This window comes from Pelodiscus sinensis, chromosome 1 (genome assembly GCF_052426305.1).
Source record: "Pelodiscus sinensis isolate ZL-2025 chromosome 1, ASM5242630v1, whole genome shotgun sequence".
Lineage (NCBI taxonomy): Eukaryota > Metazoa > Chordata > Testudines > Trionychidae > Pelodiscus > Pelodiscus sinensis.
Genome location: NC_143052.1, coordinates 38639226 through 38664903, shown reverse-complemented (window position 1 = coordinate 38664903; position 25678 = coordinate 38639226). Strand labels below are relative to the sequence as shown.

The following is a 25678-nucleotide window of genomic DNA, read 5'->3' as shown; positions in this document are numbered from 1 at the left end:
TGACATGCAGCATCCCTGGTATTTGTGTCAAGCAATTGCCAACTGTGCTTTGCCAAATTAGGTGTGGTTTTGGGATAAGCACCAGCAGAGTTGAGTAAGTCCAGCAAACTGATTTTCCTTGGTGAAATGCCTAGAGCACTGATCCATTTCACCATCTCTAACTTCCTGAATGTACTCTGTTTTTTTTCTCTGAAATCATCCACTGTTTAATAGACTTAATAATAATTTGTCTTAATACAGGTTTTAGGTTTTTTGGTTAATACAACTATAGGACAAGTATTAAAGTTTGCTTTCCATTCTGGGCTACAGTTTAAAGACCTGGATTTGATTCAATCTCAGTTTACAACTATTTGCAAACTTTGGCTTTATGATTAACATGCCTCAATCTACCGGTAACTGCTGGCGCAATACTAAATACACATCCAGAATTTGCCTAGGAAATGCTCTTAGTAACAGTGCTCTCACAGGTCAGTTAAAATCACAGAGGCAAAAAAATAGTTCTGCATTCGCAGCCTGAGTTGAAGAAAGAATTCCATTGATGTTAGTTGTTTTTGGGTTCAAAATAATCTGTAACAGCATGAGTGAAAACAACAGAATGTTTGGTTTCTACAAAGGCTGCACTGTACTGTATAGTAGTGCTTGCTGTTCATTTGTGTGGTACAGAGACCATTTCAACAACTAGATACCTTCCATATGAGACAATTTCAGTCATTCATTGTAGAAAGTGGCAATTTAAAATAGTCCATAATACTGTATTAAAGTGCAGTGGTATCAACAGCATGTAAGCAATGCTGAAGAAAATGTTGCTTAGACAGACTAGTTGTGCCTTTCAAATAGTTGAGCTGGTAAAAATTGTTGATGCTCCAGATATGGAGTGATGTTGATTTACATCAACTCCAGTTAAGAGCATTTTGGATGCATTTTGTGCATATTATTCTGTTTTGCCTGTCATCACTAGTGTCATGTTTCCTCAAATATCAACTAAAATGTTTAGAAAAGGAGGACAGAACATGCTGTCTCCCAGACAAACCTCCTTTCTGTCTGACACCAGCAATGATGTACCCAATACAAGGGGACAGATCATCCCTCCAAATCAGCATCACTCTACCTGAATTTAAGATATAGTGATGGTCACCAGTGTCCATTTTTGTATTCGTATCACAACATAATCATCATAAACTTACATTTCAGTGCACTGGAAAAGATACAAAGGGGAAAATATCCCTCCAGGGTGTGATGCCTGAAAGCAAAATTGCTTTGACTAGCATTTCATTTGGCTGAAAGTGCAACATAGCAAAGAAGTGCCAGAGGTCTAATTACTGTACTATTACACTATTTCACAATCACACCTTCTCTTACACATGGCTGCAGTAGCATTTAGAAGGCAGCATTACGCTATATACAATACAGCAATGATGCAGGAGGATATGTAGTGGGGATCATGGGAGAATGGAACAGCCTCAGGATCATCATCACTCTCAACTCTGTAAGAGATTTATGTGGTGGTGTTTCTCATTTTTGGTTACAATATAAAGAATATCAATTGTAGCTGAGAAGTTTTGGGTAAAGCTCTGGGGAGAAAGGGAAAGCTTAAAGGTGTCCTTTGTGCTCCCCATATTCTAGGGCCACTGCACTTGGCCAACCTCTGTGCAAATTAGACTGGTGATGTAAAGCTACCCAAAAGTCTGTTAAGGAACTGGAAATTGACAGAATGCAGGTAAGCCTTTTTCCTTGGCCACTCCTCTTGCATTGACAGTCTGCAGAAGAGTTTTAACTGCTGTGGTGCTTCTATTCCACACAAAGATCTGCCAATATATTGAAAAGAGCTGGGTTCAGATCAATTGGTTTTAGGGCCGCTTTGCACCAGTGCAGAGGTTTACAACCTTTTTTCATTTGTGGATTTTTCTGGAAATATTAGACATAATTTGCAGATTGCCAAGAGTCCATGGACCTCAGGTTGAAAACCATCATACTGGTGAATCAACGTAAAATGACTAGAGAACAGCCCAAAACAAGCTCATTTAAAAAAAAAAACCCAGTATTTTTAACAAGTTTCAAAATCTGCCTTTGACATACAGGCTCTGTCTAGACTGCAGCGGACGCGTTCTTTCGCCATCCCTGTCAACCTTATTATATGAGGAAGAAGGGATATGTAGAAAGAGGTTTTTCTGAAATTTACACGGTGACAAATTTCAGAAAAGACTCTGAAAGAAAAGTGGAAAAAGATGCACAAATTGAGGTTTGCAATTTGCATATCTTTTTCCGACTGTTCTTTGTAGTGTAGACATAGCCACACATAGCTGTCCCACTGACCTGAACTGGCTAAGAGCTTTATCATGCCACTCTCACTTGTAAGCTGAATACACCTATTGGCAAAAGAAAGCTTGTCAAATTTACATGAAAGTGATACCCAGCTCATTAGAGCTGTTTAGTCTCCTAACTTGCATAGATTTCAATAGGAGATAGGACCCTAAATGCCACTGAGGATTGGAGCCTTAGTGTGACTTTGACTGTTTGCAATTGTCACGTCAGAGGGCACATTCTACAGCTTTACCTCTTCTTCATTTGCCCCAAGTAATTGGGTGGTTAGAAGGAATGGGGGACATTTTGGTCTCTTCTTTTCTTTGCCAGTATCATTCAGAAGTAAACCATCAAAAAATCCATGCATTCTCCTGATTCTGCGTTGCCTTCTGCTCTCCCTCCCTCCTCACCACAAACAAAAGTGAAGGGTGTTAACATTTATTAACATAGCCTCAGTTGTCTGGGAACCTGATCTACTAGCTAAAAGGAATCTGTAGGCCCTACACCCTCTGTTCAAGACTCTGAATTTGGCCCTGTTTGTTCAGATAACCTCTAGCTATGACTGGACAATATTATGAATGGGGAAAACCCTAGAGAAACAGAAAAACCCCTAACTGTTTCTATATTGTGTATATATATTTTGCTTAGGCTCTTTGCCAAGACAATTATGAATCAGAGATTTTATAGGTATTAGAACACTATAAAGCACTGGTACTTCCTTTTTTTCAGAAAGTGTTTTGAAAGAGGAAGAATAATTTAGTTTAGCAGATTAATGTGGCTTTTTATTGGCCTCAGTTTAGATATTTCCTGAAAACAAAGACATAGCAAGTGAAAGAGGAACTTTGTTAATATATGTGAATTCTTCTTTGGCAAATGATCTCTATGACTCTTCGGAAAAATGCATATGATGGGGAAAAGCCCAGTTGCCATATAATGAAAAGAAAATCATGAATGAAAACAAGAAATTGTAAACAAACGTTCACTGTAACTGTCTGGTACTTGTGTAAATCTGTTTGATCAGCTAAGGATTTTCTACAAGAACACCATGTCCGAGAAGCCCTGCTTCCGTTTCTGCTGCCCTATTGAAGTCAATGGTTTTCTGTGCAGGTGTCTGTCTGCATGGTTCTTATCACAGGTTCAGGGCTATAACACGCCTATCACTGTATAGTTTGTGTGATCTAGGCACCAACAGCAGAATATCTGAGGCATCTAAACCACTCTGAGGATAAAAATCTGCCCCTACTGAAGTTAATGGGATTTTTACTATTGACTTCAGTGGAGTCAGGATTTCACCAGGGAGATATTGCATCATAACCTTCTTAATAATCTTAGAAAGAAAGAAAGAAGAGCAGCCGAGGCCAACTCCTGTGGCTTGTAAAGCCACCCCCGTGTCCCTCAAAACGGGAGCTTGATGTGGCCAAAAAGCCTTTAAATGCGTTTTCTTAAAGGGGCAGAGCTTTTGTTTGTTTGTTTTGGTTTTTTGTTCGACCAAATGTGACCGAAGGGGCAAAAGGGAGTCCTTTTTTTTTTTTTGCTCAACAACTCTGCCCCAGCTCTTTGTGCTGGGCCTACTGATATCCAGAATGGATTGGCCACCCCTGAGCTAGTGGATTATAGTGAACTATTTTAGTGATGGTGGAAATTATAGAATCCAAGGTATACATAACAGCAAAGCAGTTACCTGTCAATTGTAGGACCCATGTTAATGAAGCTAATTAAGTGGGAAGGATGTAACCCATTCATAGTGCTTAATGTGAAAATATGACTATCAAAGGCAGGGAAAATTATTAAATGTATAGTGTGTTAACCTGTTAACATCTTTATTCAGTTATTTTGACACTATCAACCTGGGCTTGAATAAGGATATTAACTGGCTAACATACCACAAAGGCAATTTCCCTTATCTGCAGCATGCTTTTACATAGTCAGGAAAATGTTCGATGAAATTGTAAGTGAAGCAGTAGGAACATCAGACATTTCTTCTGGACCTAAAGAGAAAAAAACAAAGAGACTGTGTAGATATAAAAGCCAATAAGAAGAAAAGTACAACTGGGTAAAAACTGTCAGTTACAATTCTGGTAAAGCTTTTGTACTTTGTGCCAGAGTGAATTCTCTGCTGGGCATGGAGGTGAAAGTAACCTGGGGCAGCCAATGAGCATAAGAAAAATACACTGACCAAAGGCATGACAAATATTAGCAAGTTCTTTATCTCCTCAAACATGGAAAGTGACTGAATTGCAACATGGGAAATTGCAACAGTTTACCGCCCAACTTAAACACAGCCTAAGTTACAACATCATGGACTGTGCTAATAAGCTTGCCAGTGAAATGTTTCATATTTCAAATACTGAAAACAAATTGTGTTCCAGAGGAACCAGAGCGGAGCTATCAGTGACCATTATTTTAACTCCAAAGTCTGTGGGGGATTGTTTAGGGGATTAATTACCATGCCAATAGAAAAACATACGTATTTCTCTTAAGTACCCACCTGTGGAAGCAAAAAAACAGACCGACAGACCCAGACAAGTATCCAGGCATCAGCTTCTTCAAGAAAGGCCCAACAAACAAAAAAAACAAGAACACCACTAGTCATCACCTACAATCTCCAACTTAAACCCCTCCATCACATCATTAACAATCTACAACCTATCCTGGAAAACGATTCCCTACTCTCACAGGCCTTGGAAGACAGACTAATCCTTACTTACATAAAAACCTCTAACCTGAAACAAGTTCTTTCCAGCAACCATGCATCACACTTCAGACATACTCAGTGCCCACACCTGCAATAAACTCTGATGCCAATTCTGTCCACATATCTATATTAGTGACATCATCAGAGGACCTAACCACATAAGTTCATACAACTGCACATCCACTAATGTGATATATGGCATCAAGTGTCAACAATGCTTGCCATGTATATTGGCCAAACTGGACAGTCTCTACAACAAAGATTAATGGACACAAATCAGATATTCAAAATGGTATATTCGTTATTCAATAGAAACCTGTTGGAAAACATTTTAACTTGCCTGGGCACTCGTTAATGGATTTAAAGGTGGCTATTCTCTTACAAAGTAATTTCAGGAATCAACTAAAGAGAGAGTCTGTAGAACTGGCCTTCATATGCAAATTTGACACTTCATGACTTGAACAAAGACATGAACTGGATGGGCCATTATATTCAATACCCAAATGACATGAAGAGCTAAGTATCGGGCACTTTCAGTCCACTCTATTAGCCTCATTTAGCATGGATCTTTTAATTGATAGTTTTTCCCTCTTCCCCTTTCTTCACTTTTTCTGCTTTTTATTTGAAGCTTCATGCCTCTTGCTCCATATTTGTCATCTGAAGAAGTGTGTTGTGCCCACGAAAGCTCATGATACTATGTAAATATATTTTTGCTTAGTCTCTAAGGTGCTGTAGGACCATATTTTTACTTTTTTTTAGTTACAGACAAACAGGGCTACCCCCTGAATATTTCTCTGTAGCAATCAAGCCTCAAATGAGGGGAACAGGAAGATATTTCCAATATTTCACTGTATCAGGCAGCATTCAGTACAAATTTGCTTGATTTTTATGAAGACAGTGATGAATTTGCAAAAGGTTTTCATTATGCTATGATGAACTGCCAAGAGAAACACCATCTTAACATTAATTGTCTTGCTGCATACTCTGTTGATAATGCCAATGTGAACTATAGCAAACACAAATTGGTGTATAAGTTGTTATGTACTAAAAATGACAGCATTATAATGCAAAATGCCCTGTACCCACAGTGCACAATACTTGCAAACATGCAGGTGGTCAGCTGTTGGTTGATATAGAAATGACTTTGTTGAAAATTTACAGCCATTTTTCTGTGTTCGCAATATGAGGAAAAGAACTCTGACTTTTTTGAGTTTGTTGATATTGAATAGACATTGTGTAGGTAGGAAGGGACAAGTTGCTTTCAGCTTCATGGGATTATGTGGGGGCAGAAGAGCTCTGCAAAGACATGGGCCCGGTCATCCCCTCCCTGCAGTTGGTTGCAAATCTTGTTCCTTTCTTCCCACAAAGTCCCACAAGGCTGCTGCTGGCCATATTTTGATGGGAACTGTGGCAGAAATCTGTGGAGGGCAGGTATGTGACCCGTTATTCCCTCTGCCCATGTGTTGCCTCAGAATGCAATGCTAGGTACAATGAGAGGTGGGTCTATCTGAGGGGCCCAGCCAAGCATGGAGGATGATGAGCACTGGGCAGGAAGGTTGGGCCAGTTCACCCCTCCGCTCCATGTGAGAGAGGTGTCTGGGAATAACCTCTCCCCATATATGTTCGGGGAGATAGGTTTGTGTGTGTCATCCCTGACAGTGTGAGCCCTGCAGCTTGAATGATAGCAAAGTACATAAAAAGAATCCAACTACAGAGTATTTCTTTCCAACAGGGGCTCAGTCAACTTGATGTTAATTTGAACTTTGGTATGATTGCTCACCTGAACACAAGTAATTTTACCTGGTATCCAGTATTCAGTGCAGGGAAATATGGTCACCCTTCTTTTATGCATGGGCTTAACATTAGATACATGGGTGTCATCAGTGGGGTCAATGGGCTAAACAGCATAAAGTTAAGCATACATTTTGCAGGATAGGAGCCATAATCCTAACTGAAGATTTGTGCAATTATTTTTTGCTGTGTTTTTTAAAAAATGAAATAAGATGTCTGAGCTTTGCCTGTAAATTTATCCTGCAATTCTGGTATTTATCCTGCAATGCTGGTTCATAGAATCATAGAATCACAGAATACTAGGACTGGAAGGGAAGGGACTGGAAGGGACCTCGAGAGGTTGTTGAGTCCAGTCCCCTGCCCTCATGGCAGGACCAAATACTGTCTAGACCATCCCTGATAGACATTTATCTAACCTACTCTTAAATATCTTCACAGATTTGCATGTATTTGGTTTCAAGATTTTTCTCTCTCCTGTGAAGTGGGTGTAAAATTCTACCAGATCAAAATTCTCTGTTCACATCAGCAGTAGCATTTAATATCTTCTTTGTACTGGCTTTTACCAGAAGAAAATGACTATACTAAGAGGACAGTAATAGAAAATGTCCCCACCCTCCATTGTTCTACTCACAAATCTTGCAATTACCCACTTGAGTAATCCCATTCATGGAATTAGGGCCTGAATACTTTTAAATAAAAGGGCAAGTCTTACAAATCTTGGAAATGATTAATCTGAATGTTTGACTTGTCATACACATAAATCCTCTTTGAAAATCATTTGATTACTATTAATCTGTCTCTCTATATAAAAAATGTTTTCCTGACAGGTGACAGAATGATGTCATCACACTCTCATGGTCTCCGGCCATGAAAATGAAAGCAACCAGAGAGAGGGGGGTTGGCAAACATAGAGAGTACAGGGCGCAGCCCAGTAGTATTATTAATTATTATTTCTATAGCTTCAAAAGTGTATGGAAGGCAGTTAGCATAAATAGGACCAGATCCCTGTACAATCAACTAGTAATGGAAGTACAAACAGTTCAATATATATTTTGACATAATAAATAGCATTGACAATTTTTCAATTGAGTGCTGTACAAAAACATAAAAATGACTATTGTGAATCAGACCAATGGTCCATCTAGCCAAAATCCTGAGCAAACAGGCAATAGTTCAGGCCTTTTGGATGTGGGAGTTATTGCTCATCCAGCCACAAGGATAGAGGAACATGGGTCCACTCTGCTTCACCATATCCCACCCCAGGGCCCTTTAAAGGATGGGTGATCCCATCACTAGGTTGGCTTAGAAGTGTTAGATTGCTGCTTTGGCTCCCAGCAACACAACAGGACCAATATTTTTTTTCCTTTGGCTGCTTTTTACTGTTATCTGGTTGGGTTTCTCTGTGGCCACTTGGGACCTGGTTCCCAGTCACCCTGCTGAATACCTCATTCTCTACTTTGAGTTTCTCAGTTTCCAAGGCAGTGGCTGGCCTTGTTTCCAGGCTGGCTCAAGAGAGTCATCACTCACTATAGCTGGTTGTGGGCACCTGATTCAGCTTCCTGAGCAAGACGTTTGGCTCAAACTGAGCAACTTGGTCTTATACTTTCTGCCCTGCCCCTGTACTTTCTGTGAGGGGAAGAGGCTGGGTTAGCGGACCCCAACAGGATGAGTTAATTCCCCTTGTGTTGGTCTGAGGCTGCTCTACCTCATTGGAATGGATCTATCATCTGTGAATGTATCTTATTCTTTTTTGAACCCAGTTACGTTTTTAGCATTCCAGCATCCATAAGTTGAGTATGTGTTGCATGAAATACTTTGTTTTAACTCTGCTGCCTATTAGTGTATTGGGTGATCTATAATTCCTGTGTTATGTGAAAGGGCATAGTTTGATGGGATTGTTCTTATATATAAAAAGAACTTAGTACTCTGTATGTTTCCATTGTTGTGTTATTGAAGGTAAGTTGTGCTTCTGTTTAAAAAATTATTTATCTGATGCAGACTTTGTTAAACTATGTTTATATTTGCATGTATACTAAGTCTATAGCATCTTTTTTCTTCAAAGCAGTATTTTTAATAATTGTTATTTTTATTTGCAGGGGTTTCATTGTAAAAGCAAACCTTCCAGTAAGTATAAGACATTCCCATTTGTGTTATTCTTAAAATCTGAATAAAAAAAAAATCAGAACAGGTAATAAATCCACTCTGAAGGCCACATCAGGGCAGTATGATCATTTGATGTGGTATTTAAAACTAGCTTCACAGAATCTTTTCCTAAAGTAAAACATTAGGGTAATAGTTCTTATTGGCCACTGTCAGAGCACTGTATACTAGGCCAGATGAACTTTGGGTCTGATCCGGTGTGGTCATTCTTATGTTATATTCTTGAATTTTGTGCTTTATTGCTTTGCAATTTTCCTTACTTAGTACAATCATTGCTAGGATTTCCTCAGCCAGCCCACCCAAATGTGGCTGTTAGTACCTACAATCATTTCATAGTTTAACAACCTTTATAGTTAGAAAGTTTTTCCTAATATCTAAATTAAATCTACCTTTATTTCTTGCCCTACCTTCAGTTGACATGGAAAACAACTGATCCCTGTCCTCTTTATAACAACCATTAACATATTGGGAGATTTTTATCAGGTAGCTCCTCAGTCTTCTTTTCTCAAGCTCAGTTTTATTCAACATTTCCTCATAGCTCAAGTTTTCTAAACCTTTTATTATCTTGTTGCTCTCCTCTGGGCTCTTTCCAATTTGCCCACATCTTTCCTCAATTCTGGTACTCAGAATTGGACACAATACTGCAGTTTGGGCCTCACCAGTGCCATGTAGAATGGGACAATTGCTTTCTGTGTCTTATATATAATACTCTTGTTAACACAACCTGAACTCTTAGTGTACTTCTACACTACGGCGCTATTTCAGGATACTTCTAGTATCCTGAAATAGAGTATTCAACGACTTGACAGCGCACCTGTTATTTCAGAATAGCTTTAGAAATAAAGGGCTCACTATTCTGACGTCCCTGTAAACCTCATTCATAATCATAAGGATTAAGGGACATTTTGAAATAGCGGTTTATTTGTGTAGACAGTGCCAAGTTATGAAATAAGCTATTTTGAAATACACTCAAAATAAGCTACGCAATTTATTTAGAGCTATGGGTGCAGTGTAGGGATACCCCTATTAGCCTTTTTTGCAGCTACATCACATTGAGGACTCATATTGTGTGTGGTCCACTACAATCCCCAAATACTTTTCAGCAGTACAACCACTTAGACAACTATTCTTCATTTTGTAATAGTTCATTTGATTTTGCCTTCCTCAGTGAAGTAATTTTTACATGTCTTTATTGAATTTCTTCTTGTTGAATTCAGACTAATTTTCCAATTTATCAAGGTCATTTTAAATTTTAAATCTGTCTCCCAAAGTGCTTGCAACCCCTTCCACTTTGGAATCATCTGCAGATTTTATAAACATACTTCTTACTTCATTATCTAAGCCATTAATGAAAATATTGAATAATACTGGACTGAGGAAGGACTCACCACTGTGAGACCCCACAAAATATGCTCTCCCAATTTGACAGCAAACCATTGATAACTACTCTTTGAGGATAGTCTTTCAATCAGCTGTCCACTCCTCTTATAATAAATTAATCAAGACTATATTTCCCTATTTTGCTTATGAGAATGTCTTGAAGAACCAATCAAGGTATATCACATCTATTGTTTTCCCCATGCACTAGGTCAGTAATCCTTTCAAAGAAGGAAATTAAGATGGTCTGGCATGATTTGTTGTTGACCATTCTGACTATTCCTTAGAATCCTATTATTCTCCAGGTTCTTACAAATTGATTATTTGATTCATTGTTTAATAATTTGATCATGCGAAAATACTGCATCCTAGTTATTCTGGGCTGGTGTGTCAGAATATGAACAATCACAATGCTGTCCAAGAGAGATCTCTAGATTGTACAGCATTTTTTTTCCTAAATGAAGAGCTGCGATTAAAGCTGAATACCCTATAGGCTTCATATTGTTAAATATTAGGTAGCTCTGAAATTATGTGAGCTAAGGTAAAAGGGCTGATTTTCTACTCTTTTCCACTAGTTACGTTGGTATGTCTCCACTGAGTTCAATAGAGTTCCACAGGCATAAAATCAGCGTAAGCAAGTGGAGAATCTGGGTCGTAGAGTTTATGTATTGTGGTTGCATTTGATATATTCCCCTCTCCCTTTTATAGATCAAATTTGGAGCCAATGTGAGTGGGTATTGTGATGGTCCCCCCATGCTTTATGAAATTGACTTATGGACACAAATAAGCATAACTCAAAGATGCTTTGGACAAAACACCTCATGTAACCTATCAGTTTTAGTGTCTCAGTCTACTGGATCTGTATATCTTATTTTGGTGTTTGTTTCATTCTTGTATGCAGAGAAAGGGTATTTCGAAATAGGGCTGCAAATGTAGGCATTCGAAATTGCAAATCACGCCCGGGATTTAAATAGCCCATGTTTGATTTCATAGAATCATAGAATAATAGGACTGGAAGGGACCTCGAGAGGTCATCGAGTCCAGCCCCCAGCCCTCAAGGCAGGATCAAGCTCCGTCTACACCATCCCTGACAGATGTCTATCTAACCTGTTCTTAAATATCTCCAGAGAGGGAGATTCCACCACCTCCCTTGGCAATTTATTCCAATATTTGACCACCCTGACAGTTAGGAATTTTTTCCTAATGTCCAATCTAAACCTCCCCTGCTGCACTTTAAGCCCATTACTCCTTGTCCTGTCCTCAGAAACCAAGAGGAACAAATTTTCTCCTTCCTCCTTGTGACACCCTTTTAGATATTTGAAAACCGCTATCATGTCCCCCCTTAATCTTCTTTTTTCCAAACTAAACAAGCCCAGTTCATGAAGCCTGGCTTCATAGGTCATGTTCTCTAAACCTTTAATCATTCTTGTCGCTCTTCTCTGTACCCTTTCCAATTTCTCCACATCTTTCTTGAAATGTGGCGCCCAGAACTGGACACAGTACTCCAGCTGAGGCCTAACTAGTGCAGAGTAGAGCGGCAGAATGACTTCACGAGTTTTGCTTACAACACACCTGTTGATACAACCTAGAATCATATTTGCTTTTTTTGCAACAGCATCACACTGTTGGCTCATATTCAACTTGTGGTCCACTATGACCCCTAGATCCCTTTCCGCCATGCTCCTTCCTAGACAGTCGCTTCCCATCTTGTATGTATGGAACTGATTGTTCCTTCCTAAGTGGAGCACTTTGCATTTCTCTTTGGCTGTGTCCAGACTCCATGCCTCCTTCGACGGAGGCATGTAGATTAGCCACATCGGAAGAGGGAAATGAAGCCGCGATTAAAATAATCGCGGCTTCATTTAAATTTAAATGGCTGCCCCGATCTGCCGATCAGCTGTTTGTCGGCAGATCGGGGGAGTCTGGACGCGATGCCCCGACAAAGAAGCCTTTCTTCATCGACACAGGTAAGCCTCGTGAAACCAGGTTTACCTGTGTCGATGAAAAAAGGCTTCTTTGTCGGGGCATCGCGTCCAGACTCTCCCGATCTGCCGACAAACAGCTGATCGGCAGATCGGGGCAGCCATTTAAATTTAAATGAAGCCGCGATTATTTTAATCGCGGCTTCATTTCCCTCTTCCGATGTGGCTAATCTACATGCCTCCGTCGACGGAGGCATGGAGTCTGGACACAGCCTTTATTAAACCTCATCCTGTTTACCTCTGACCATTTCTCTAACTTGCTAAGGTCATTTTGAATTATGTCCCTATCCTCCAAAGAAGTTGCAACCCCACCCAGTTTGGTATCATCTGCAAACTTAATAAGCGTACTCTCTATCCCAATATCTACATCATTGATGAAGATATTGAACAGTACGGGTCCCAAAACAGACCCTTGAGGAACTCCACTTGTTATCCCTTTCCAGCAGGATTTAGAACCATTAACAACAACTCTCTGACTACGGTTATCCAGCCAATTATGCACCCACCTTATTGTGGCCCTATCTAAGTTATATTTGCCTAGTTTATCAATAAGAATATCATGCGAGACCGTATCAAATGCCTTACTAAAGTCTAGGTATATGACATCCACCGCTTCTCCCTTATCCACAAGGCTCGTTATCTTATCAAAGAAAGCTATCAGATTAGTTTGGCATGACTTGTTCTTCACAAACCCATGCTGGCTATTCCCTATCACTTTATTACCTTCCAAGTGTTTGCATATGATTTCCTTAATTACCTGCTCCATTATCTTCCCTGGGACAGACATTAAACTGACCGGTCTGTAGTTTCCTGGGTTGTTCTTATTCCCCTTTTTATAGATGGGCACAGTATTTGCCCTTTTCCAGTCTTCTGGAATCTCCCCTGTCTGCCATGATTTTTCAAAGATCATAGCTAAAGGCTCAGATACCTCCTCTATCAGCTCCTTGAGTATCCTGGGATTTGCATCTTCCTGGCTGGGCACCATTTTTTGAAATTGACAAGCCCAGAATAACTGCCCGTGTCTACACGCAGCAGTGAAACGGGCATTCAAAATAAAGTCCTATTTTGAAATACCTGTTAAACCTCATTGCAGGAGGAATAACAGGTATTTCGAAAGAGGGCTTTATTTGGAATGCCCATTTCACTGCTGCATGTAGACGCAGGCAGTTATTCTGGGTTTGTCAATTTCAAAAAGTGGCGCCCAGCCGGAAAGATGCAAATCAAGTGCGGGATATTTAAATCCCGGGCTTGATTTGCAATTTCGAATGCCTACATTTGCAGCCCTATTCTGAAATAGGCTGCAAGTGTAGACATACCCTACGAGACATGGAGTATGGAATGGTTAATCGTTTTAAATGTGCAAATAAAATCCTTCAATAGGGTTTCCCACAATGTCTGGGTAATCACCTGTAAACAGCCACTTTTGTCCTTTAAATCTAGGCAGTGGTTGGACTTAGGATGTCATGTGATCTCCTGAATTGGTAGGGGCTGACCAGATATTTTCCACAGCAGGGAGAATGTAAAACATAATTCCCACCTGAAAGAGAGGCTATTTAAGATGCAAAGTTTTCAATTCTTTGTCTATGGCTGGCATGGCACTCCCAAGAAAATGAACCAGAGACCCCAGGGAGAAGGGACTTCCCTGGTTTGGAGGCTTAGCTGGAATAAGAACAGTTTTAGGGTGAGTTTGAATGTGTGTTAGATTTAGCTATGCGTTTTTTGTCATTTCAAATTTGTAATTCACTGTGCTCTGCCTATTTTTACTTTCATCCATTAAAATCCTACAGTTTGTACTTAATAAAATCACTTTTATTCACTATGCCTATCTCATAGAGCTGGAAGGGACCTTGAGAGGTCATCAAGTCCAGTCCACTGCCCTCATGGCAGGACCAAGTACCATCCCTGACAGATTTGCCCCAGATCCTTAAGTGGTCCCCCTCAAGGATCAAGCTCACAAGTCTGAGTTTAGTAGGCCAATGCTCAAACCACTGAGCTATCCCTCCCCCCATCAAGCTTAGTGTAAGTAATTGTTACTTGGGGGAGTAATCAGTGTGTACATCAGGTGTGGGCAAGAGGCTACCAGTGAGCAGCATCCAGCCCACCAAGCTTCTGGATCCAGCCTGTGGATGCTTTGCTGGGAACCTTAAGCACAGCACAGAGGCGGCTGCTTTAAATGTGGCTGCTCTATTCTGGGAGTGAGGAGGGAGGCTTTGCGCTCTGCCCCACCCCTTAGCAAAGTCTCTTAGCTCCCATTGGCCAGTTTCCAACCAACAGCAGCTAAGATATTTTGCTGGTGACAGGAGCAGCCAATGAAGCCTCCACTCCTCTCAACTCCTTCACCCTGCCAGAGCAGAGCCACATTCCTGCAGGGTTGCTGACTGGAAGCTGCCTAAGTAAACAACTCCTAGCTAGAGCCTGCCTCTGGCACCCCTGCTATCTTCCCTCCCCACAACTGCCTGTCATAGGCCACCACCCAAACTCTTTGTAACCCTTTGTTTTAGTGTCTATATTGCTCCTGGCCAGGGGTGGAGGGGCAGCGATCTCAGCTCTGTGATTCAGCTGAGGGAGACCAGCTAAACTAGCCTAGCAGGACAGGCTGGTGAGAAGTCCCAGAGAGTGAAGAGGTAAATGTTAGTGTCTTTGTCAGCACTCCAGGAAGCACCCCTAACAGTCTTCTGTGACTCTGTAACCGCCACTGGGTAGCTTTGAACCTGGGATCTCTGAAGCAGAGTATAGGAGCCTCTACCCTCTGAACTAAAAGCCAACTGCTGCCTAGACAATGCTGTAGAGGTCTCTTGGTCTTAACTGTTGCTGTAGTCTAGGTGCCACTGCATGGTAACCACACTAGGGCTATGTCTACACTCGCGGCTTCTTGCGCAAGAAAACGTCCACACTGCCATGTGTGAGCTGTGCTTTTGCGCAAGAGCGCCCATGGCAGTGTGGACGCTTTCTTGCGCAAGAAAGCTCTGATGGCCATTTTAGCCATAGGGCTTTCTTGCGCAAGAAATCCCTGCTGAGCATCCACACTGCCCTCTTGCGCAAGAGCTCCTGTGCAAGAGGGCTTACACTTGTCAAAAAAGAGCACAGCTCTTGCGCAAGAAGCCCTCTCTTACCATGCCGTACTGTAAATTTACTTGCGCAAGAATGGGCAGGCAGTGTGGATGCTCTACAGATTCTTGCATAAGAACGGCTGTACTTGCGCAAGAAGCCGCGAGTGTAGACATAGCCTAGGTGTCTGGGTTACAACTGCACCCCGTCACAGGCTCTGTTCCTGTGAAAACAACAGAGAGGCACACATTTGCATTAGGTGTTAGTTTGGCCCCTCATAGATCCATGATGATGGGCTACCCCAACCAACAACAACTGCTCAACCTCCCTCTTAAAATGAGAACCCCACAGGTGCATGGAGATCAGGTAACAATGACTCTGAGTGCTAATATATCAGTGATTCCTTGCATCATTGGTAGGAAAATCATGTTCCCATGTCTTTTTCCCTCCACCCCACTTCCTTGTTATGGACATGGCTCACTTCCCATGGAGGTAAATAGGCATCCATCTGTGGAAGCTATTCTTGGTCATGAAGCCAGAGAGCACATTTTAGCCCTTAGCTTGTAAACTGTTTGGGGCAGGACCTTGTTTTTTATTTGTATGACTCATGCCATGCACCCCTATAATTCTTCAGAAATTATTAGTATTAATAATCATTGCATTGCTATGTCCTAACACGACAAAAATGTAGTGCATGTGGCAAAGACAATGTGTGACAATGGAGATTCCAGCAAATACCACCTAGCAACTCATTCAAACAACCGTTAATTGGGTATGTGTTAAAATTAATCCCTTCAGATCGGTGCCAAGTAATTACAGATCTATACCAAAGCCTCATTAATCAAATATTCTTCAACATGATTTCAAGACAACATCTTTTAGACAGAAAAGCATAATAAATATGGTGAAATCATACTCTGCTCATACAAATCCTGGATAATCATGCTTAATGTGGTGGGGCTTGGGAGTTTGGAGGGTTGGACAGGTGGCAAAGAGCTGCTGAAGCACATCAAGTTGCTTGGGATTTTGGGGCCACAGGACTGCCACTCAACTACTCTTGACTTTCCATAATAGACTCACATACGATTGGCATGGAGACCCAAGCAATGACGTGTAGGGGATGCACAACTCTCAGAAGGAAATGATAAATATGGCCCTTTTTTCATTACTTTTTGTGAGCTTCATGGTCTGAAGGGCACAAAAAATGAGATGTTTCTTCATGAATAGAAAGGCAATGGTGCCCCCTCCTGTAAAAACAACATTTAGTAGCAGCCCAGATAGTCCACCAGCCCCCATAGAATTAAATAGTCAATCCAAGAATGGCTCTGATCACAGAACAATGAATTAAATGGTTGTGAGAGAGCCTAAAAGCACTGATGGTACAGCCATGTTTGGTGACTACAGTTGTAAGTAGAGACTCCTTTTCCTCTCCTGAGTTGGCCAATTTGTCACTTAACTGTGACTGGTGGATATTTCCTTCTGAAACTGCCACACCACCAAAATGCCCAAGCAATTTTTGCTCTTCAGGACTTTGCTGTTCTGTCTCACATGATTCCTCTCATAGAAACATTGGGGTGAAATCCAGGAGCCATTGTAGTCATTGCATATTTCCTATTGACTTCAATAGGCCCAGGATTTTACCTTTGGATTTTTTTTGGATGTGTTTGTGATCAATGCCATATGCCCAGTTGGATTTATATATATGTATATTTTTGATATTCACAGCTGGTATTTTTAACAGTTTCTGCCGTGATGCTCCTGCCTCTTTATCTTCTACTGTACTGAAAAGCATGAAGCTCTCAACAATGATGAAGTGTGTACAGGGAAACCAATGTTCTCTTCACTTAAGCATTAAAGGGACACTGCATCTTGATGGTAGGCTAGTAGTTTTGTTACTGAACCATTTTGGTTTTGTCTGTTTGTTTATGGTCCTTCGGCTAGATTTTGTTCCATATTGCAGCGTTCAAATCCAAGCTGAGTTGAATTAATGATACCAGCAAGATTGTGTGGAAAAACATGTGTACTGCTTTCCTTAAATCCCAAAGTGAAATCCTGGCCCTATGAAAATCAATAGGAATTTTGCCATTGACTTCAGTGGAACAAGGATTGCACCCCATAAATTACAATTAATACTTTCCCTTCTTCCACTAAAGTCTTGAGCCCATAGCTGCCTTTCTATAGATGTATCTTTATGCCTGTCTGACGCCCTATTGTCTTCATGATGACTTAACAGTCTACCCCAGAGTTTCTCAATGTGGTCCGGGCTGCTGCTTCCCATGGCTTCCCTTGGCTGCAAACAGCAAACTAGAGCAATTGGGAGCCATGAGGCTCCATGGCTACGGAGCCGGTAAGTAAACAAACTGGAGCGGCCCGTTAGCAGCTTTCTCCGAGTTGGCCTGCAGCCTACTTTGAGAAACACTGGATTAGCAGAATTGGTGTTTTAATCTCTAACAATTATTATAAATTATGAAAATAAGGGCATAGATATGTATAACCTTATTTTGACACTGAGATAAATCTCCGAAACTTGTGCATAGAAGGAAACCCTATGAATGCACTGCATGTTTTGCAGTTTAGTTTTTTCTTTATTAGGATGTTAACACTATAAACGTTTAAAAATATATTTTAAAATTATTTTCAGAAAATATTCGTGGTCTGGAAATTTGTTTTCTATCTGTGGACACGCAGCAATCTCAGTGTGTGAGCGTGAGGTTTTCTAGAAAAACAAACAAGAAGCTTGGTAGAAGGAAGGTAGGCTTCCTCTTTTTAATTTGCTTAGCATAAAAATATTGTGAGCCTTTATAGGAAAAAAAAAACAAGAATACATTTAATGCCTCTCTTTTCTTCATCACACCCTGACTTTGCCAAAATATGTACATGATGATTGTACATTTATTATGTTACCTAAAAACTTGTTGATAGAAAAATATGACTCAGATTGCATCACTTCTTTATACCATCCAGACTCCCTTCTTCCCACCTTTAATACTTGCTTCATCGATCATTTTGCAAGAGATACTTCACTTTACAGAGCCTAGTTTTCAAACGAGCCTCAACATGATCTTTCGTTTTGTACCTGTGTGTGCTGTTTTGAACCTGAAAATGCTTATGGAACATGTTCACTTAGAGATCTATGCATTAGATGGTTGGTGTTATTAATTTCACACTGCAAAATAAATTGCAGGGCCATCCTGAACCCAGAGTTAGTACCTTTTAAAAATCTGACCTACTATGTGAAAAATAAGAGGATTTTTTGTTTTTAATGACTGGTAGATGTTAGGTTTTATTAACATCAGAAGCATGTTATTTTTTGTGCTTGTGTACATATTGTGAAAGGACCATAATGCCTTATGACATGTGAACTGAAGTCTCTTTAATAAAAATAGTGTTTTGCCTCTATCTATTCTAATATTATTCTGTGATCAAACATGCCCTAGTGCAGCATTCAGCAACAGCCTGTAACATTGAAATTGAGGTAAATTTTGTGTGCGCTACCCAACAGCTTCTCTTGGCTTATATCCAGTAACTAGCACTAGTGACCTCAGATGATCCTTACTTCCCTCAATTCCATACTGCAGACTGAAAATGAATGACTCCTGCATGAAATTTATGCAATTATTGTAAAAATTTACCTCTAATATACATGCAAGAGAGTCTTAAAACTGACAAACTACTGATGATCTTTTAGAGACCTCTGCTAGAAAGGTCAGACTTTGGAATTTGTTCTGCCATCCACGACTTGTACCAGATCTGTGTATCCAATATCAAAATCTAGCTCCATTTGGATTAGAAATTATGAAACTCTTAGAAATCCTTTCTGAAAATAATAGCTGTGGGGTTTTTAAATATTCTTCTCAATTATATGATCTCTTGGGCTATATAGTGGTGTTGTAAAAGAAGCCAGTGTGAACAAAGTGACTCATTGCTTAGCCTTATGTTATCTTGTATCTTATGTGTTCTACAAGTTATAGAAAACCTTGATTTTAAATGTATGTTTTAAACAGGTTCACGTGCAGTTTAATTGCTTTGAAGTCAATGTAGCACAACACATCTATGTGACAATGAAAACAATACCAAATTACTGTGAAGTCAAGTTGAGTCAGGAATACTATGTTGAAGGTAGGAAATGATCTTTAAAGTGATGTTTCAGAAAAATAGCAGTGAATAGGACCAGATCTTCTGCTGTTACATGTCAGCTTAGTCATATCTGAGTCAATGTGACTGGGATGATTTACACCAGCTGAGGATACATTTGGTTGTACATCTTAATTATTTTGTTAAATATATGCAAAGCAGAGGCTCAAAGTTCACAAGCAAAAGTGTGCGTGTGAAGCTGCAACCACAAAAGAATCTTCAAGAACTGCTATTGTGCTAGTAAAATGTCTCTGAATGTGCAGTTATCCCACAACAGATTTAGTCCTAAGGGGGCTGTTACACAACTGCTCTGCACGTAGACCTGGGCCTCTGGTACCTTTTGATAGTTCAGCTCCAAGAATGATTTTCGTATTTTACATGTAAACAATTTCCTACCAACTATGTTCAAAGATTAGAATAAGCACTTTTGGGAGATTTTACAAAGAAATTAAGAAGACATGCACACGGCTTTCTAGGAAAGCTTTCTGTTTTCAATTAATGTTATAATCTACTACTTGTTTCTGTGTACATATATATTTAGTGACAGTTCCAAACTATTTAAAGCACAGTGTATGTACTTGACAATAAGACTGGTCAGATGACATATCACCATAGTGCGTGAATGCCCATACGCCAGCCCTTCCCTGCCCAGGTGCTCCCCCACCTTGTTGCCTCCCTCTTCTCTTGGCTCACCCGTTCCAGCCATATCCCTGAACCCAAATGTAGCAAATGACATTTGGAAAAAAATACTCTTCTAAAATTTCTTTATAAAGAAAATGTAGCATGTTGTCTACTGCATGCCAGAATGTGCAGACTGGAGGTGCCAAAGGTATCTAATTAAAAGCACTAAATTTGGGAATAAAAACATGTCAGTTGCGGGTTTTTTGACATACCCTGGTTTGTCAGAGATTTATTTGCAAAAACTTTGTAGTAAGGGCAAGTTAGTTGTCCTACTGAATACAGGCTGAATTGCCTCTTATACCCGCTTCCCAGGCATTTCAGATTTTAATATATTCTGTTCCATGTTGCCTTAAATATATAACTTTATGATGTTTAATAAACATTTCAACTTCAGTTGCATTACCTCACTTTTTATTGCATGAAAAACAAACTGTGTGAACATAAATGAAAAAAAAAAAGGCTTTTAGAAAGCCCAATTTGATACCACATTACATGGAACAAGGAACAAAGAAATATATTGGAAAATTGCTCCTTGGATTATATGGGAAAAAGAAAACAAAATACTACTCTAATATTGATTTAGCCAAAAAAGCTGAATCTAGAAATCAACCTTGGAGATGTACAGAGCTAGCTAAGTACATGTTTATATCAGTTCTTATAGCTAATTTCTGATCACGTGTCATCTGCCAGGGCGTATATTGACCTTTATGTCTGGCAAACTTCCTAGGAAATAAATAATGTATTTCTTATAACTGTAAATGTAAGAGGAAATCAGCATGAAAAATGATCACAAACATTCACTACATCAGATAAATTGAGTTGGGAAACTACTGTTGTTTCTTTCAAGGAAGGAATGACACATTAATTGCTGGTTACAATGGCTAAAGAAATGTGGTATAACGGCCCTGATGGAAAATTTATTTCAGGTTCCCATGATCATTTGTAGTCGGAAAAGGCCAAAACTGGGAAGGTAGCTTCCTTAGTGCACAGCTAGTGTGAAGTAATCAGTGTGTGAAAAGGAAGGAAGCATTTGCTGTATGCCATTATCTATTATGACTTCATAGTAGACATATAAGTTCTGCCTTCACAAACAAACAAACAAACAAACAAACAAACACACAAACAGAACAGGGGCACGATCCTCAAGTGCACTAGAGCGATTTCCTTTTAGGAGGTACCCAGAAATACGGTGATGAAAGCCCTATGAATCCAGATTGATAGACTTTTAATAGGTAGAGCCCTGCAAATCCACAGATATGCGTTTTATATCTGTGGGTATCTTTATCCATGGATGTGGATGCAGATACCTGCAGCTCATTTTGCGGATAGCGATACAGATATGGATGCAAATTTTGTATCTAAACCCCTGAAAATTTGCACATATCTGCTTTGATAAGTGGTATCTGCATCTACAGATGTCAATGTGGATATCTGCAGCTCATTTTTGTGGATACAGATGTGGATGTGGATAGAAATTATGAATCCACGCAGGGCTCTACTTAAAGGTGTATAGTTATTTCAACACTGCTGAAGTTTCTTTTTCTATGTTTTGCAGATTGCAGGAACAATGATGTGGGAAAACATATTCCAGTCTGTTTTGGTGAGGTGCACATAATTGGATCTAGAACATGTGAATCACTGTCATTGTGCTTGTATAATTGCATATAGTCAAGCAATGCAACATGGCTCAATAATTTACAGATGCCAAGTATTCCAGTGGACCATTGCTTGTTATATTGCTATACTTGTATATTTATAATATTTTCTGCAGTTCCAACTATTGTCAACAGAAATTATAGTGTTAGTAGAGCAGGGGGTATTCTGCTACATGTAAGGGTTTGGGCATATTGATTTGGAAACTGTAGATAACAGATAAAAAGTGGGGTTGACACTCTGTTTAATATTAAATCTTAAACATTCAGGGTGTGTCTAGACTACATGGCTCCGTCGACGGAGCCATGTGATGAGTTTACTAGGCATAGCAAAATGAAGCGGTGATTTAAATAATCACGCTCTATTTACATCAAAATGGCTGCCACGCTGTGCTGACGATCAGCTGATCCGGCACAGCGGGGCAGTATAGATGCACCGCGGTCGACAAGGGAAGCCTTTGTTGACCGCTCAGGTATGCCTCGTGAAACACCCTCAGTTTGGCCTCCAGGAATAGGTACCAGGGACCTCTGCTGCAGCCTTTAATTTGCATGGGAGTATTTCTACTTATATCACTCAAATTTATACTGATGATTGCTGGAGGTCACACGTGTGTATGGACTATAGGAAAGGTCTCTTTCTCCTTAAAGGGACATGGCCCATTTAAAATATCATGGTGAATATTTTTCTACTACTGTTGTTGCAAGCAACATTTAGGATGGCTATAACTGGAAGAGGTTAGGGGAAATCCAGCATTTTTCTCTGAATTTTTTTCAGTTTAAACATCCGAGAGAACTATGTATATAGCTAGGATCACAATGTCCTCTACATTGTCAATCAGTCAGTTTCTACTGTTGTTGGGGTGGGTCTTTCACACAACAGCAGGGAAGAGAAACACATTTTAAAAAGTAAGCACCTGCAATTCCCCATAAAGTTTTAAGGTAGAGCCACACAACAATGAAGTTCTCACATATTTATCTACTACAGTTAGTATATTAAATTGTTCTATACTTTCAACTTGGTTAATGCATGTTCATAAAATAATGATTCCCCACATGGCATAATCCTGTTTCAAGTGCTATATGATCATGTAAATAATGCCATTGCCAACAAAAAGGTGGGGGGCAAAAGTTTAGTATATACTTGTTCCTGAAAGACAATGGAAAGTTAGTCATGTGTGCACAGTGAATAAAGTTTAATGCAAATCACATGTGCCACCAATGACCATTTGCTTTAAAGTGAAACTTTATAGAGAGAGAGCGTAAAGGGGTAGTGCAAGGCTAACAGGCTTAAAAACCAGCCATGCTTAGGATAGACCTGTTCTGAAATTTTTAACCTTTGAAGTGTGTCTATTCATTTCCACCCCCATATCCCTGCACAACCCCACTAGCTAGGGTTGCCAATTTTCTGACTGAACAAAACTGAACACCCTTGCCCACCCGTCCTCCGAGGCCCTGTCCTGTTCACTCCATCCCCTCTTTTTCTGTGCTTGCCCTCCTCCATCTTCATTTTCACTGTGCTAGGGCGGGTCCCTCTTTGACCAGATGCTCATATGAAAACTGGACACTTGGCATTACCACCACAAAAACTGCATGTCTCTGATGGGCACATAAAACTATGGTCAGTAGGTGATTAGTTTTTTGTAGAATATATAGTGGACAGTGTGGAGTTTATCAATGACACTCATCAAATGAATGAATAGGAACAAATGATTGGAAGACCAAAGTTACAAATTTTATGCTAAATAATGTAACACAATGAATAATTAAAAGCAGCAGGAAGGACGTCCTTCTTAAATTCTAATACAACTGGTTCCTGATGCAACTCACAGAAGCCCTATTCCCTGATCATAGCTAAGTGAAATTCAGAATTTCAGTCTAGACAGAAAGCCCGACATTTCAACATTTGTTTTTGTCCTTGCAACAAAAAGTAGAAATTTTGAAACTTTTTGCAGAACACAAATTTTTGAAAAATTATGATCTGGAAATATCAAATCCATTTCATTTTGATATTATTGACCAAAAGAAAACATTTTTGATATTTCCCAAATTGAAATGCTGTGTTTTAATTTATTGACCTGAAGAAGCACATAGTGGTATATTACCTCTTGGCAATAGTTTTTCAGAATCCTGATGCCCCTTCTCTACTAGACTCTGGGCTAGACTCTGTGGCCATCCCTCTCATGATGCATGCAGAGTCACGTGACTCTCTGCTGTACCAGTCAGCACAGCCAGAGGGAAATCTACATTGCATTACTGGCAATGTCATCCTCTGAGGAGCCCAGTCCATATGAGAGATGGTGATCTGAAATACAATTCTCGTAAGGCAGTGTGGTGATAGGGAAATGTAGTTTATGCTTTGTTGAGTAGATTTGAAACTAAATGTTTCAGATCAGTTCAACCAAAAAAATATGATTTAGGTCATACTGACACAAACAAAAATATTTCATTTGTATTTTCCTGATTTTTTTTAAAAAATTACAATTTTCTCATGGAAAACTTTGGATTTTGTGAAAACTGAGTTTTTTTAAACTGGAAAATTCCAAACCAGCTCTAGTGGTAACTACAGGCTACAAGGTTACAGAGGAATGTAAGTCCTATATCAGTTGTTTGGTACCTTAGATGACAGTACAATCTATAACACATTTTAGTGCCAGAATTGGGCCATTGAACAAGATCATCATCCCACATACCATGTAGCAGACTGATGTTGCTAATAACAAATATTTATTTTCTCCAATGCATATGCAGCTTTGACAAAGACCACAAGGAGTATAAATAGGAATTATTCAAATAAATGTTTAGCTATGAAAAAGTTAATTGTGCCACCCCTCTGCTCCCTGTTCTCCCATTTATATGCTAACATCCCCAAATATAGATAAACAAAGAGAGCACATTGAACCTTAGTTGCAAGGACAGGGAAGATTCCTCGCTAAACCAACACAGAGGACCCCACAGTTAGACTGAAATTAGCCTACCCAACAGCAATGTCTCCTGTCCTAAGGAGGCTTGGCAGTGAAAAATTTTGTTCAGAAAGTCAAACATGTTTTTGGTTTAACAGAAAGCTGCACATCTTTGAAAAAAATATATTTTCTATTCAGTTTTGGGAGAGACATGCGCAGGGGTGACAATACATGACTAAATTCTTCAAGTTCTGGAATTTACAACTGGAAATGCTGTTAAGGTAAAGTCAGCAATTAGTTTGGCCTGACCGCACTGTTACTTAAAACAATAAATAAATAAACTGGATGGCTCTGAACTTCAATCTCATGAAAATCATGAAGTAGCATAATAGAGGAGGATATTTATGTAGATCTAAATATATATTGAATGAAATCAAATATGCCAATAAGAGGGAGATTTACACATGCACAAATCAGAGTTAGTTGACAACATAACTAGGAACCTTTGTATAATAAGTTCATGTGTTCATTTTCTTTCTTATCTCAGCTGGGAAGTTGGATTATAATGTGGACAGGGTGAGGAAAACGATATCTGTGATTGTATCAAACTTTCTTCAAGACCATGACTATTATGTTCGTTTATGTCACAAATGGTTTACCTGTGAAGATGTGGGCTCATTTGCGTTGGTGAGTAAGAATTTATTACAGGCTGGCAGTATTTTCTCATTGAATTTATTGGAACTACTCACATAAGTAATGTTGCTCATATATATATATAATCTGGCCTAATATTTTATATGTAGTTTCATTAAAAGCCAGCTGCTGCATCAAATTACTGGACTCACCATTGTCTTTTTAATTTCAGTTAAAAGGAACGGAGTCTTTGAAGTCAACTTCCTTACAATATTCTCAGTTACTTCCTTGTCTCTGTATTGAGGTAAAATATTTTGATAGTCT

The 25678-nt window shown here is 39.6% G+C and overlaps 1 protein-coding gene across 4 annotated transcripts in view; it reads left to right on the top strand.

Moving 5' to 3' along the window:
- IL17REL (interleukin 17 receptor E like) overlaps nucleotides 1–25678 on the top strand; it is a 65917-nt gene that overhangs the window by 14476 nt on the left and 25763 nt on the right. For 2 of the 4 annotated variants that reach the window (XM_075927972.2, XM_006122631.5), the window contains exons 2-8: nucleotides 8884–8911; nucleotides 17080–17229; nucleotides 17996–18105; nucleotides 19359–19473; nucleotides 21725–21769; nucleotides 25269–25408; nucleotides 25587–25658. In XM_075927972.2, coding sequence (XP_075784087.2) covers nucleotides 8884–8911; nucleotides 17080–17229; nucleotides 17996–18105; nucleotides 19359–19473; nucleotides 21725–21769; nucleotides 25269–25408; nucleotides 25587–25658 — 660 coding nt within the window. Of the gene's footprint in view, nucleotides 1–1623; nucleotides 1718–8883; nucleotides 8912–17079; nucleotides 17230–17995; nucleotides 18106–19358; nucleotides 19474–21724; nucleotides 21770–25268; nucleotides 25409–25586; nucleotides 25659–25678 lie in introns of all 4 variants that reach the window. The other 2 variants (XM_014573403.4, XM_025184421.3) reach the window with 2 other exon arrangements.